At 44.2% G+C, this 15,178-nt stretch overlaps 1 protein-coding gene across 1 annotated transcript in view; it reads right to left on the reverse strand.

Annotated features, from left to right (window-relative positions):
- Nucleotides 1–278: 278 nt before the first annotated feature.
- ERP27 (endoplasmic reticulum protein 27) overlaps nt 279–15,178 on the reverse strand; it is an 18,558-nt gene continuing 3,658 nt past the window's right edge. The window contains exons 3-7 of the mRNA XM_009322977.1: nt 14,585–14,605; nt 11,659–11,772; nt 8,418–8,543; nt 1,074–1,271; nt 279–352 (exon numbers count right to left, since the gene is read on the reverse strand). Coding sequence (XP_009321252.1) covers nt 308–352; nt 1,074–1,271; nt 8,418–8,543; nt 11,659–11,772; nt 14,585–14,605 — 504 coding nt within the window. The 3' untranslated portion in view covers nt 279–307. The remainder of the gene's footprint in view (nt 353–1,073; nt 1,272–8,417; nt 8,544–11,658; nt 11,773–14,584; nt 14,606–15,178) is intronic.

Consider the following 15,178-nt stretch of genomic DNA (forward strand, 5'->3'; position numbering starts at 1 on the left):
ACTACAAGCTTTATCTGGTATTGCCATTTTGCCAACAGCGGTGGCATGGAAGGACACAGTGTAGGGCAATACCAGAGCTCCTGGAGTACTGAGAAAAGAGAGCTGGAGCCAACAAATGAGAAGGGAAAAGAGATTCCTAGAGAGGACAGACAGCATTTATGTACCTAGCATGGAGATGGGAATCCATGACTGACTTGGCCCCTTATTCTACTATCCCAGGAATTCCGGAGCTGCGGGGCTCAGTGAACTCTTCATACACCAGAAACAGATTACTCTGGGCACAGTGATCCTGTTGGCTGAGACAGAATCAGAGTTCCTCATTGAGGGCCTTCTCCTCAGGTTCATCTTCTTTCTAAAACACATTAGAGGCATGAAATCAGTTTTGACGTTGCTCCGTTTCTCAGCATAATGATAAAAGGAAACAAACCAACTGAAATGCCTCCCTCTGCTGTCTGCGCCACTGCCCTCCCATTTCAATTGCACAACACAGGGTCCTGACACACAAAGCCCCTGTGCTGTAGGAAGATGAGCTCTGACAGAGAGAGAACTCTTAACACTGAATGAACATGGAGATTAAATTGTCCCTTTTCCAGCAGAGACCCCTGGTAGAGTCCTGAGCCCTTGTCTGTATAGTCTGTTCTGTGGCCATCTTGACAGATTTCCTTCCTATCCACGGCACTGTCTCTCTGATCCTCGCTTACGTGCTGCCATCCACCACCCCTATTCTCAGTGTCCAAAAGCATCCTTCACTCTGTCTCCCCAGCTGCTGTTCCCAGAAAATAGGTGCTTCACTGAGACCTTCATACAGTTGCAGAGGTCAGTGAAGTCTTCTTGCTGTAGACTAGAAGGCAGAGGTCAATGAAGAAAGAGACTCTTCAAAGACATCTATCTCTGCTCTGCTCTAGATCTAATGCTTTTCTGATATTCAGGTGCAAATGAAAATGAAAGAGAAGGTTGCAGGGGTGGGGAGGAGTTCAAGGAAGTGAAGTCACCTTCTTCAAGAACCTTATGAGAAACAGCATCATCCTACAAGATCCCAGATTCCTGTAGACTGTACAGGAGTCCCCCTTTACCTTCTGCATTCTTTGTAAGAAACGATTACAGAAGTCCTGTACACGCTCGACAGAGACTTCATCCAGGGTCAAAACATCCTGCTCCTCATCTGGTGTGTGGAATATAGCCAGAGCTGGCAGCTGGGACTTCTTCAGTTTGAAGAATGACACTAGTCGTTCATTGCTGTTCAAATTGCTGTCTACCAGGATAAAGAGAATCTGTGATAGAAATAGGAGAGGAAATGTGAGCAAAACAGAAACTGAGGGAGAGAACAGATCCCCAGAGAGTGATCCTATGAAGATTAACAGTGATATTTTTATAAAGAGTTAGAGAAAACCTACCATACTCTGTTAGGACAATACTTTCCTCTGCCACTATCTAACTGCTCCATGCAGCGCATTTTTCTGTATTTTATCAAGTCCAGACTTACACTACCAAACAAAATGTCTTCTTTCACCTTCTTTAAAAGTATATCAGTATGGCAGGAAGGCAGTCTCCACTTCTGTTCTCTTCATAGATGAGGAAACAAGATGTCTTTTATCTTAGTGGCACATGTAAAAGAAGCTGACTCCGCTACTTGCATGTTATTTGGATAAGATGCTCACATCCATGCAAGACCCAGAGTGGCAGAGTAAAAAGGTGTTTTGGTGTGTGGAGAATCAAACTCAATTGCAAGAATGTGGGAGTGAAGTACAGGGCAGCAGGAGCCTGCAAGGATAAGAGCATGAGAGCACCAAACACAAAGGACATATTTAAGTGAGCTGCAGTGAATAGAAACAAAGATGCCATCATTTGGGAAACAGGAGTTGTTGGCAAGACACCAATGGCCATACAGCCCAGCTCAGTGGAGGGTTGTTCAGACCTGGGGAGAGAAGCCCTGCAATGAATAAGTCGGGATGAGAATGGCCTACAGTTTTCTGGGCTCCCAAATAGTCTTGGAGAGCAAGATCAAGCCAAGGATTAGGATTCTGCTGGGATGATTCAACAGAATGGAGTTATCAGAATTGGTGAACAACTCCGTGATTTTATTTGAAGAGTAAGTTTCAACTGAGAACTTACAGGTGCAGTAGGAATCGGTACAAATTTAAAATTTTGGAATCTGAAAGATTATTAATAAAATATACACCTATCTCAAAAATCTTTGTTAAATTATCTGTTAATACTAAATACAAACATTATGTATAATTTTTATAAAAGAAAATAAATACAGTAATTGAACAATTTAATCAGTGGCCTGGTTAAATAGAATCCCTTGGCAGGTGACATCCAAGTTAATGAAACAAACATCCAGCTAACATGCGCCATTTTATCTTCTCTTTATCCTGTGCAGTCTACTAGGCCTAGCGTATTCAATGTACCTATGGACATGGATATGACTTAACTTACACAATAAAAAAGAAGAGTTTCAAAAAAGAAGAGTTTAAAAAAAAAAAAGTAATGCAACGTGACGACGATGTGCCCAGTTCCCAGGCTGTGACTCATGTTTTTCTTTCTTTTCAGTCAAGAACACTCAAGTTAGATCAAAACGTTTTTCTTCTCTAAAAATAAATTTGGTAAATCTCAAATTCTTTACTTTATTAGATCTATGTTCTATAAAAAAACAAATATATCTGGAAACTTTCCTAGGCAACAGCCTATGGGAAGGAGGGATAGTTAGGCTAGCGTAAGGTTTAACTGCAGTTAATCACTGCGATACAGAAACTGGAACACCACTTTCACCGGGTATATGATATTTACCACTTGCAATTTCTCTTCCAAAAGTCAACTGCTCCAAGGGCAACAAGCTAGTGAGCAGACAAGTTGTGAGGTACTTCTCCCAGAGTGCTAAATTCATCCTTTTGCAGGATAAAACACCAAGCTACACAAGGGTCACAAATCTAAGGGTCACAGTTCTAAGGACCTGATATAAGAGGCTTTCAGCTGGAACAGCAATACTTCTGTTTTAGGGCTCTCCTTCCAACTAGCAAGCTGGAAACAGAGGTCAGTGTTGGAAGGAAGCACTTTCAGAGGGTTGGTACAGGAAATGGGATCACATTTTCACCAGTTCATTCACCAGCTTTTGGGTTTCCCTATGAAAGATTCACTAGACAACATTTTTTTAATCAAATGTTAAACAAGAATTTAATCAAAAAAAGCATTTAGAATACCTAGGTTGTTAAATGTTGTCACTTTCTATACAAAATCTCCTCCACCTTTAAAACAGATAAATAGCATTTTAAAATGGTAATATAAATAAATGTTAGTCAATATTCTTCACTTTATCAAGCTTCCAGTCTTTGTTAAAAATCCCAAAACTAAAAAGCTGTACATATTTTATCCATGAGTACAAAGAATAGAGTAAGAATAAAAGAATAAAAAGTTTGGGGTTTAGAACTCCAAACACCTTCTTCCTTACAGAAGAAAAGAAAACTACACAAACAACTGGCCCCTCAGCTAGAAAGGCTGAGCTATCATCATTCACAGTTCCTGACTTGGATGTCTCTAATGACTCACATTTGGCTCACGGAGTTACAGGGTGCCGAAGTACAGCAAAAGTTTCCTTCCCCTCTTATATTCCAAAAATACAGGAGAGAGAGCAATTGCATTTGTCCACTGTCACTTGAAAGAAGACACCTTAATGCCTATCACTTGCGTTTTAGAATGACACATTCCCAGCAGGTGCTGTGATGTGGGATGAATCCTCCTTCAGCAAAAGGACAGGCCGTGCATCCTATGCTGGATGTGCTCCAGGGGTCTTGCCAAGGCCTGTGTGGCCTCAAAGTCACACCTGTGAAGCAGCCTGTAAGGTGCGTTGGTACTGAGGCCACAAGCACTGGAAGCCTGGTCTCCTCAGCAGCTGGAAACCCAGCAGGTTTCTCAATGGGGACATTTCCACGATAGATGCCACCTGGTGGGACTGGCATTTTCTCATGAGGAATTAATTTTGTTCAGATTCCCAGCCAGCTCTAATCATAAAGAATGAATGCAGTAACCATGGAAAATTATACTGACCATGAGACAAGATTCACTTTGCCTAATTTCTGCCATCTAGATCTTAAGTCTTGTCTCAGCCAGTCATCTAGGCAACCTCTACAATAAATGGTATGATAAACGGCACTTGATTCCACTCATTTTAGAAGAGAAGGAAGGACACATCTGTCCTTCTCTACCAGTGCTGAAAAGAGCCTAAAGCCTTAGCTCAGACAACTTACCAAAGCTATAATTCACCAAAATAAATCCCACTTATGATGCCAACTCTCACATCACTGCTAGAAACCAGGTAGTTCCATCCAAAACAGAAAGTTCATTTACTATTTTACACTATGCTGTACAATAGCTATTTATATCATTCTGAAATTATTTCCATGAAATTGTTTCATTTTGTAGCAATTTTCTTGCCTGTGTTCAGACTGTTGCTGCTAGAGGCAGTGAAGGATCTCCTGCATGGATGAGGAACTTCTGACACAAATTCTCTCCCCCACACATGATACTCCAAGAACACAGAACACAGTGTGATATTATCTGTGCATTGTCACCTGCAATAAGCTCTCTTTCAGAAAATTTTGTACACTGATGCTGTCTTGGTGTCTTGACAACTTGATTCCTAGCCCAGTGCTTTTAGAACATAGAGTTCCTGGTAAATACTAAGATATGGAATGATGTTATTGCCTAAGGAATTAAAGTTAATTGAAAATAGTACTGCAATGGTAGAAACCAATTTGATGTTGTTTAGTTTTTCCTCTAAGGAAGACAAACAGGAAAGATGATCAAGCCTCATATCCAGTGTTTGACTTTGAACTTCACAGAGCTGCAACCTTCATTCTTTGAGGAGACTGTATAAGCAGAAAGATCAAATTCTGAAGTTTGAGGAATTTCTTACATAGCTTACATATTACATCAAAGCAAAATGAAAACATCAGTCATGAATTAAAAAAAAGCAAGCTACAAAAACAATTTTACTGCAGATATCTGTTAAGTGACATAGACAACCCGTATTTACAGGTTCCACTGTTTATGGCTAAAAGAGGAATCTCTAAATATTACCTCTCTCAGTTCTGCAGCTATCAATGTCTGACAAGAAAAATAAAAAGTGTATGAATGACTGTCTGCAAGAGAAAGGGCACCATCCTTTCATTTCCATGGAAGAACTCCTGAAGGACTCTCAGTAGTTTCTCAGAACCCATTTCTAAATGGGCCTACACGTAAATTAAAAGCGACTTTGCAAACATCTCTACCCAAATCATTTTGACATTGTAAACCAGTTATATCAGTTGCAGCAAAACCTGCTTTTGTTATTCCCAACATGACCTTATTGAAACTTCAGGAAACACCCATGAGATACACCAGCTCTAATTGTCATGTTATACTCGGATACTGTAGAAAGAAAACTGAAGATGCTTATGCTAGTTTGGCTCAGCAATGCAAACCCTGACGTTTCCTTTCCCATAGAAAGCCTGGACTCTTGGTAGTACTTTCTCAAATAAGCACATATCTCATTGCAGCGAGATCCTTCCCAGAAGGCTGGTGGATTCACTCCTGCAGCTGCAGTGCTCTGAGCTCTGTCTGTTCACTGTTACCCACCCACAATTGTTTCTCAAAGTCTTCTAGAGAAATACCGTATTTCTTCTTATTCTTGTCAGCTCTTGCTGGCTTAGCATCATCTAACATTTGCACTTTCCTCTCCAGCATTTTATAGCCCCCAGGTTCCACAATAAAATCTAAAGGAATCTAGACTGCCTTCAGACACTCACTGCTGCTCAGGGTGCGGTTCAAGCTGTTTTCAAATAATGGTCCTCACCATACATCCTCATGGATCCTCCAGCTGAAAATCTGAGCTTCTTCTCAGGCAAAATCAAAATTATCATAAACTAGAGATGAAGGGACCATAATCCAGGAACTGGCAGGTGAATCACCTCCTCATGATCCATTAATGGTTGGACTCAATGATATTAAGGGTCTTTTCCAACCTAAATGATTCTATGATTCTATGATTTTCTTCACTCTGTGGGGTCAGCCACTCAGCAGCAGCAGTTCCTCTTCATCCCTCCATCAACCCAAGCAACAAGTTTCTCTTCTCCCTCTAGCTGGTGGTGATGACAAGGACGCCTCTTCCCTCAGAGCGCAGCAGAGATGTGTGAAAGGATCAGCACCCCTTCTCCTGCTTGGGAACCCTCCCAAGGCTCTGTTTGTGTTCTGCACTAGCATTGTGGAGAAGATGCAACACACACCGAGTCTCCCCACTCTGTTCTGGCACTCTGCAGTCATTGTGAAGCACTGCTGGATGCAGTGATACATGCTCACAGGGAGCCTGAACACCTCTCCACTGCACAGCAATGATTCCTTGCTCAAACCACTGACAGCAGTAACCCTGCAGCACAAACAAGCCTTTCACCACCAGCCCAGAGGCTATGAATTATTCACTGGTAATCCTCAATAAAATTCAAGTCAAGAATCTTGCATTTATTCACAGGCAATCTGCGAGCTGCAAAAAGGCAAAATCTCCTCAATACTTTACTTGTTTTGAAGTAAACCTGAGTTACCTTGGTAGTCCTGACAACAGGTAAGTCCACTTAGGAAAATTAGCCAGCAGAGATTTCCATGGTATTGTGCAGTGGCTGCTTTTGATACCCAAACTAATTCACGTCTTTCTACATGACAGAGCAATGGAGACAAACCTAAGTGGGCATATTGCTCTGCTTACTCCTTAGTATCCAGATCTAAGACCCAAACAGAGGGATCCTAGCTCTCTCTTACTGCTTTGTAAGGGGGCAGTCCAAATCACAATTTACTCCTCAGAGTGCCACTCCTTTGGGAAAAACAACTTATTAGACTCTAAGTCCCTTCATCTACATGTTCTGCAGTACCACTGCAGTAAAGTGGAAATAATTAGTCAAATCCCCACATATTTAATCTCTATATTTCACTCTGGCAAACTTCTAGACTGATTCGGTGGGAAACTTGCCTGCATGAATAAAAAAAGGTTAGATTTGGCTTGCTGGCAATTCATAAATTATCTGGACTTCAGTACAACATTTTATCCAATGTTTTGTGAAGTATTTCTAGGAAAATTATTCTCATTTGCTCAGATCTAGGCATGTCACATGAAGAGAAAACTAGCTGCAGCTGCATCAGCAAAGGGTAGCGATGCTAAACTGTAATGTGCTGTGTTAAAAGAGTTAGCTGCTTGGGAGAGACCTGTATCAGACTGCTGCTCATGGAGGACAGTGATAATGGTGTCACTGGAATACACATCTCACATGAGATGGCTGGAATTTTTCAGATAAACAAGTTTTCTTTTATCACTATGTGTTCCTCAAAGTAAAACACTTTTGAAGAGACCTTTTGACTTGGATGCATGGTTTCTGCCTGGTCTCTTGCCAATGGGTGGGACAGATGGCAAGGTCCGAAGTAGTCCTGCCATAAACAAGTCTCAAAACTTTTGAGGGTGCACAGTTCTGAGGTGGCCCCTCCATTTGAAGATGAGAATATACTTGATTTTTAATCTGCCCCTTCATTACCACAAACAGATGCATGCAGATGTTCTTGTTCTCAATCCCCAACTCTTTCCAGCTCCACGCTTCTCTGAGGAAGATGTCCTCCATTGCCTCTCAGTTCAGCCTTCCCCGCTGCTGTGATTTTCTGTCCCCTCCCATCTGCTGTTCTCCCTTGCCCCAAATGTCTTCCTTTTGCTCCCAATCCTCCTTTGCTTGCCAGTTCCTTCCTCTGTTCTCCAGACACAAATTTCCCTATAATCCAGCTGCTGGCAGAGAATCAGCCATGGGATGATTTACTACTTGGGAGGCTCTGCCCGCAGAGGGGTGGGAACCAGGCGAAATTTCTCTGAAAGATCCCATCTATCCCATCACCTTAGTGTGGGAAATGCGACAAACCCATCTGCAACTCCTTCAAAATAGCCATTTCCCCAGGATCCAACCAGAAGGCTAAGGGTCAAAAAGCACGGCGACATTAATTGCTGCTTAGTCACTTATATAATGCTCCTTGGCATCTTTCAGGCTGTATATACAAAATTACCTCTCACACCAGTGGAATGCAACCATCGCCAGACTGAAGTGCAGCAGCTGTTTGTCATCTCCCAGTGCAAAGGAACAAAACTGGACCAGAAGCAAGGAAGTACATAATGTCCCACTGAGGGAGCAGAGGAGCAGGATACAGAGGATATTTTCCCCACAAGGAGGCAAACTGGCAAAAGGTGAACAGATCCAACCCCTCCACTTAATTATCCAGCTAATCCTCTTTTCCTGCCACTTGGCCTTTGCTCCCCTAATGCACAGAGAAGGAGATTATGCCCTCCCCATCCACAGCAGAAATCACTGTTCTCCTTTTTTTCTCCCTAATGGCTCTCCGTCCTCTCTGTTTGGACTTACCTTCCCCTTGAAGAGCTCGGCTGCCGCCCGGTATTTGCGCATTCGCTTGGGGTGCTTTGGGGACATCTTGTCTGTGATCAGGAGGAGGTGAAGCTGGAGTGAACTCTGCATCACACCTATTGCTGTCTGCCGAAAACACGGCCACCACAGACAGAGAGAGAAACACACACAGACAAGGAGATTGAGAACATTCAATCCGCATTGCATGCACTGCCAGAGGGACATAAATCCTCATGTCTCAGCTGAGATTTCTTTGCAAATCAGCCTCACAGGCAGGACAGCTTTCTTTAAAGCAGGAGGGATTCAATCTGGGTTCTTTGTGGAAGCGCTTAACCTCCTGGCTTTGCTTATTCTTAAAATGAGAGTCTGAAGACCACAAGGGTTCATCACTGGCCTCAGGATAGTCAGTGACTAGGCAGGGGGACTGCCTGGATACAGCATGCTGAAGTCTAGAGGGGCAAGGAAGTGGAGAGGAAAGGCCAGCAAACACTGACCATAAGGGTGCCCTGAATCACTGAGGTCCAGCACCCGGCTGAAATGGGAGCAAGAAAGTGGGAAGAATTTGTGGTGTCAGGGTTGGCATCTCCCCTTATTTTCTTTCTTTAGCATTAAGCTGTGCGTAGGATGGGGATGAGTCCAGAGTTTCAGCAACCCCAGGGCCTGGGCATTCCAGAGTGCTGAGGATTAAAATTGCCTCTGCAGTCCCACAGTGGGAGAAGACCTGGAGCCAGCTGTCCCTCGTCCCCTGGGCAAGGGCCAAGCGGGCAGCACACACTGGCCTTCTGTGAGGAGACAGGGCTGGCACTGCCCAAGAAACCGCCGCACCATCTCCAGGCACTCACTCTCTCACTCGCTCACTCACTCGTCATCTCGCTTCTCCTCCTGCCTGCTTCCCGCAGCCCTGCAGCCTCTCCCTCAAACTAAACAGCAGCCAGGCCAGACCTGCTGCCTCCCCCTTGCCACTGAGACCACAGAGGTGCAGACTGTGCAGCTCCCCACCGGAGGGAGAAGAAAGTTTCCACACGCTCCAGGAGTAATAAGGAAGCGGTCAGGGAGTGCACGCTGGCAAGGGCTGTGCACCGCAAAGCATCTAGTTTTTGGCAGCCGGCAACTCTGCCATAAGCCTAATATTTATCACACATTTTGTATCCCTTCTCTGGTGGTGTGCAGATGGGGCAGGAGAGATAATTTCCCTCTCTCCTCAGGGAGAGGACAGGGCTGAAGGTGAGGGTGAAGCTTGCCAGCACCAAGGGCCATGACAAGGCTGGGCTGAGAGCGGGCAGGGCTGGAGCAGCAGTTCGTCCAGCAGCTCCACACAAAGGGGTGCCTGTCCACACAACCTTGTGCAAGAGCCATCAGCAGAGCTCATCAACATGGCCGGGTCACATCTGACTCTTCTGGAAAACTCACAGGGTAAGCATTGCCTAAAAATGCCTGAAGTATGTGGCAGAAACAGTAAGGGCCCCAGGATGGGGAGAGAAACTCTTGGCAGCACTCACTGTGATCCACGTGACCCCAGCCTCTGCTGACCAGCAGCATTCTTAGATGTAAACAGCATATGCACTGGGAATAAATATTTACGAAAAACCAAGCTACATTAGCAGAGCTGGGAGGGTTTTGGGCCAGAGACTGCAGGAGGCACTGTGAACTGCAGTACCTTCAATAGGCTCCAGTGTCTGGAAAAAAAAATGTAACAAGTGTACTGCCAGTCAGGGTGGAGGGGACCAGCTAAACAGCTCAGGACTTCTCAGTCAGGGAGACAGCCTGGGTGCCGAACAGGACACCATGGAGTGAGAGCCCAAAGCATCAGCAGAAACGCATGAAGAAAGAACTATGATCTAATGAATTGCCAAAAGATGCAGTGGAGGCTCCACAGGTTCAGAAGGCCTGGGTGATTGTAAAGATGATAAGAACATCCCCGCTGACATGACTTGGGCGTTCTCAAGGGGCTGCGAGGACAGTGGGCAAGATACAACTTTTCTGTCCCCAGAAATATTCTGTGATTTTGAAATGCATTTTTCACATCCCCTATCAAGACAAAAAAACAAATCCACTTTTTTTTTTTTTTTTTTTTTTTTTTTTTTTTTTTTTTTTTTTTTTTTTTTTTTTTTTTTTTTTTTTTTTTTTTTTTTTTTTTTTTTTTTTTTTTTTTTTTTTTTTTTTTTTTTTTTTTTTTTTTTTTTTTTTTTTTTTTTTTTTTTTTTTTTAAGAAAAAAACAGAACTATTACAGTATTTCATTCTGGAAACAAAATGTTGCATTTCCAAAACAAAATGTTCTCTCTACTGGTGGGCTGCACCTGAACTGGGGAATGTGTCAGCCCTCTTAGCTGATCCTTGGCATCAGCTTGAAAAGGTGTAGCTTTGAAACAGGTTGGACCGTCCTCCTTTGATTAAATTGAGCCTGGTCAGCACTGTCGTAGCTATTCAGAAGTCTGCAAAAGACCCCATCAGCAATGATAAAGTCTCAGCCTTGTGGCCATCGGGGCTTCTAAGACCTATTGACTCCACAGCAATGAGCCCAGTGAACTGCTGAGATTTCAGAGGAGCCTAAATCCTTGATCACCCTCTATAGCGGGGAGGAGCACTTGGGACCCTGCCACTGCCAGTCAGATGGGTGAGCTAATGAAGATGGCCTACATGGAAGCATCCCGTGTCTGATGGTTTTTTTGTTGAACTGATGAATTCTGGAGTAAGGAATGGAGGGGATGGGAAAAATTTTGCTTGGGAAGTTTCCAACCAGCTCTTGAATATGTCTTCAAATAACCACGCTTACGTCAAGCCCTATGTGCTGGGTGATGAAGAAAAGTCTGCCTTCTGGGAGTAGGTCACTCGAGTTTCCATGTTTCTCAAGGATTCTCAGCCAAAGAGAGGGGATCCTGGCTGAGCAGGGTCTGCAGGCATGACACAACACGGCAAATACCCATGGGAGGAAGCAGCACTGCCGGCAGGAGTAGTAAGAAATGGAGCTCTCTGCCCACCAACACCCCAAATTTACTGGAAAGCTAAAGGAACTGCCATGCCTCCCTTCCTCTCCCCACCCCACTCACATGCCCCAGCACAGTGGGGGGCTTCCAGTCCCCGTATGGAGCAGCAGCAAAGAGCTGCGTGGCTTCCCCAACCCCATCCACACCGTTGCCGCAACCCTTGCACATATCTGGGTGTGCAAACTCTTGGGCCAGAGGACACCCATGAGGAGGAGGCCAAGGGCCAGGGTGAGGGCTGTGGGGAGCTAGTAATTACCACAGGGTTGTACTCTGTCACCAGGCGGAGCTCGTTCATCCGAACGAAACGAGTCATCTTCTCGGCATCAACATCTTTGCTGTTCATATCCAGATCCCTCCGGTCATTGTCTACCTGAAGGCATGCAAAGACACCTACAGTTACAACCATCCTCTCCTCTCAGCAACCCCTCCAGAGACACTGATGGCACTCACTCACAGAGACACCCAACCCCTGAGACACCGCCATCCTCTCCCCACCACCACATAATCCCCACTTCTGGAGGTCCAGAACCTACAGAGACCAGCCTGCACTTTGAGGTAAGGATCTTCCACCCTCCTTCAGTCTCCCAAGGACAAGGCAAACTCATGGCATAAGAGAAATCACTGAGGACTCCAGACATCCCTACAGTATCAGCTCCTGATGCACTGGAGACAGGAAGGATTAGCTGATAAACTATTCTAGGCATTGTGGAGAGAGATCGTTAAATAGCCTAACTCCTCGCATCGATTTTGGCTTTACATCCCTTTTTAAAAATTTCATCTGCTTATTCTATTTCTTCTACAAGTAATAAACATTGGCATGGGCCTATATGGATTTCCTGGAATCATTGTGCAAGCAGGAAATATCTCCAATAAAAAGAAGATTTTTTTTTTTTCCAGTACAGCAGAAAAGAAAAGAAAAAAAAATCAAGCCCAGCACATTTTAGCCTTAGAGGAAAATCCATCCTGCCACACATCTCCCCACACTCCACCCCACCCCCCACCCAATGTGATTTTTTTGAGATTTTTATGACCTAGTAAACAGAAAAAAAGCAGGCAACCGTTGAATGATAGCTAAACCACCCGAAGGGGCAGAGTTGCAGTGCAGTACCACCACAGGACGTGACTGAGTTGAGCCATGGGGATGCTGGGCTGTGACACGCAATAGGATCAAAGTTTGGGATTTGAAGGTCTTTGATACACATATTGAACAAGGTTCTTGGAGCTGAGGAAAGGTCCACATGCACACTCCAGATTTTATTCTCTGCACCTGTACGACCCCTCTGAAAGTGCTTGTGTTATTTTTTCCAGTGGTGTGCAGACATCTAAAGCCCTTTTTGCTGTTCTGTGGTCACTGGCAAGGTCTTTGATCTGGTAGGGGGTCACAGTACCCTCTCTGGCAACCCAGACTGGTGCTTTTCAGACTGTGCGGCCTGATTCCTCTCACAGATTTTCCTCCTGCATAAAATGAAAGGGCAGCTCTACTCAAGTAACTGAGATCAGGCCAGTGCAATACCTGGGCAAGTGAGATCAGACAGGCCTTGGGAACCAATCTAAAGCACCCCGGACTCCACAGAAAGTCTTCTCTTGACTTTCATGGGCTTCTGGAAACACCTGATTTCCATTTTGGGTTAATAACATCTTAAATCTGCGCTCAACATTTATGATTTTAAGAAAATAGGGCTGGAAAACAGCCTGCATCTAATAGTTGAAGCTCTAGTCAAAATGTCTTTACCACTCCATATAATTAGCTTGTTAGCATCTGTTAAGTATGTTCTTTTTAGGTCTATCAGGCCAGATTCCTCACTAGAATAAATCAGTTTCCCTCCACTATATGCAAAGAAGTCTCACCAGTTGACAGCAGCCCCTCCTACTACTGTAATTATGGTTTAAACTCCTAAGCATTATAAGTGTTTCATACTCTGCAAAAACAAAGAAAAAATGAGTTTATGCCTCTGATTCACTCCTATCCTGGTCACACATCTTTGCATTCTTCAAATGAGTATTTGATTCCAAGTTCCTGTCTCAGTTCTTTTTTCTGTTACTTTTTATCTCTGACCCCTCACTCCTACACAGTATTCAGCACAGAATAAAAGGAAAAATAATGTATCTGAATAATTTAAGAAAAACTGACAATTAGACAAGTGAACTGTCAACCACGTTTGAACCTGACTAGTGTATTAGTTTCTTGGGGTGGTTTTTTCCTATTAAACAAGAGTTCAGCTGCAAAAACTGGACTGTGAACAAAGAATATTCAATATAATCCAAATTCCAACAATCCAGACACTGTCTTTTATCAAACACCCTCCCAATGGAGTCATCCTCACTATCTGACACAGCGCAAAAACAAAGGATCTTTTCAATATTTTTGGAAGAAAACCACCATGACTAAGAACCAAAACTGAGATGGGTGTTGCTTCAAATTGCAACATCTGCACATAGCAAACAAAAGGTTAAATAAAAGGACCTGCCTACCTATTGCTCACTCTTAGATCATTCTCTTTGAATTATTTGGATAATGCCAGTGGTAAACACAGTGCAGGAAATGATGAGAAAGAAAGGGGAACAAACTGGCTTTGTCCAATCTTTGTACAACCTGGATCTAGAACTTGGCCAAGCTGCCACATTTAGTTTCCCTAGTACACGTAGTGTGTCCCCATTCCTCCCCCCGCACCCCATGTGCTTAGAGCTCTGGTGACACAACACTTCACGGGCTTTTAGGACATCTTGTGCTACCTAGGGCCCCGCTCCTCCTCAGATACACCTCTCTCTCCAGTTTTCAAGTGCCACGCTTGTGTGAGAAGGGGCAACATGAGGAAATTGATATAACCAGTATCTTAGCTATACTTGCTCTTAGTTTTTGTTGGTACTCTTGAAGCAAGTAGATGGCCCTTCCCAATACTGTCTCCTTCAGCAAACATAGCTTCAAATTCAGTGAGGCACCAGCACTTACAGCTGGTGATTTGAACTTGCACAGCATCCATCCCTAAGAAACTGCAAAGTAACATTTTTAATGGGCCCATGCCCAAAGCATATTTAGAGAGTAACTCTGCAAACCACAGTCTAGGAGACAGATGAGAGGATATCTTTTGGTGGTGGAGCATCTGTAACTGCAGAGACCCAGTCTAGATCTGTTTTCAGTCACGATGGAAAAGTTGTGCACCCAGCGAGACAGCTTTGCCTGCCTGAAGTGACACTTGGCAAGACTTGGTATCAAGCCTGCTGTGTTGATCCATTGTAAAATGGCCTTTAGATGCTTTTCATGTGTCTCAGGAGCCTTTCCAAAACCACGGAAACTCCATCCAAGTAACACTGAACTCCAAGAGGGTCACCTGGAAACACAGACGTCGTTCTTTGCAAAGCACTGGGTGCTGGACCAGATCCACAGGAGATCTTAAAATGGAGAATCTCATCAGGTGTAATATGTGTTGCATGTCTTAGAGATGGGCACTCTGCATGTGAAAAGCAAAAGACCTCTTTGGGGCAGGAAGCTCTACAGATATGCTTTTAGGTGGGCAGGCAGAGTGACTGTCAACGACAAGCCCTTTTTTGGCTTGCTCTAAGGAGAGATGAGCAGCTTTAATCCCCTTCTTTATCACTACTACCTGGAGATTTCATTTCTTCTGTAGCACGACTGCGGGCAGCTTTTGAGCGCTTGCCCCAGAGACTCTCTCACCAAAACCAGCGGGCAGGGGAACTCCTAAACCAAAGCGTTAATTTTGCAGACACAGCTTTTTCCATGGCATCGTGTTTCCCCGGGAGGGAGCCGCTCGGGGGCA

The sequence above is a fragment of the Pygoscelis adeliae genome, unplaced genomic scaffold, assembly GCF_000699105.1.
Source record: "Pygoscelis adeliae isolate BGI_AS28 unplaced genomic scaffold, ASM69910v1 Scaffold60, whole genome shotgun sequence".
Lineage (NCBI taxonomy): Eukaryota > Metazoa > Chordata > Aves > Sphenisciformes > Spheniscidae > Pygoscelis > Pygoscelis adeliae.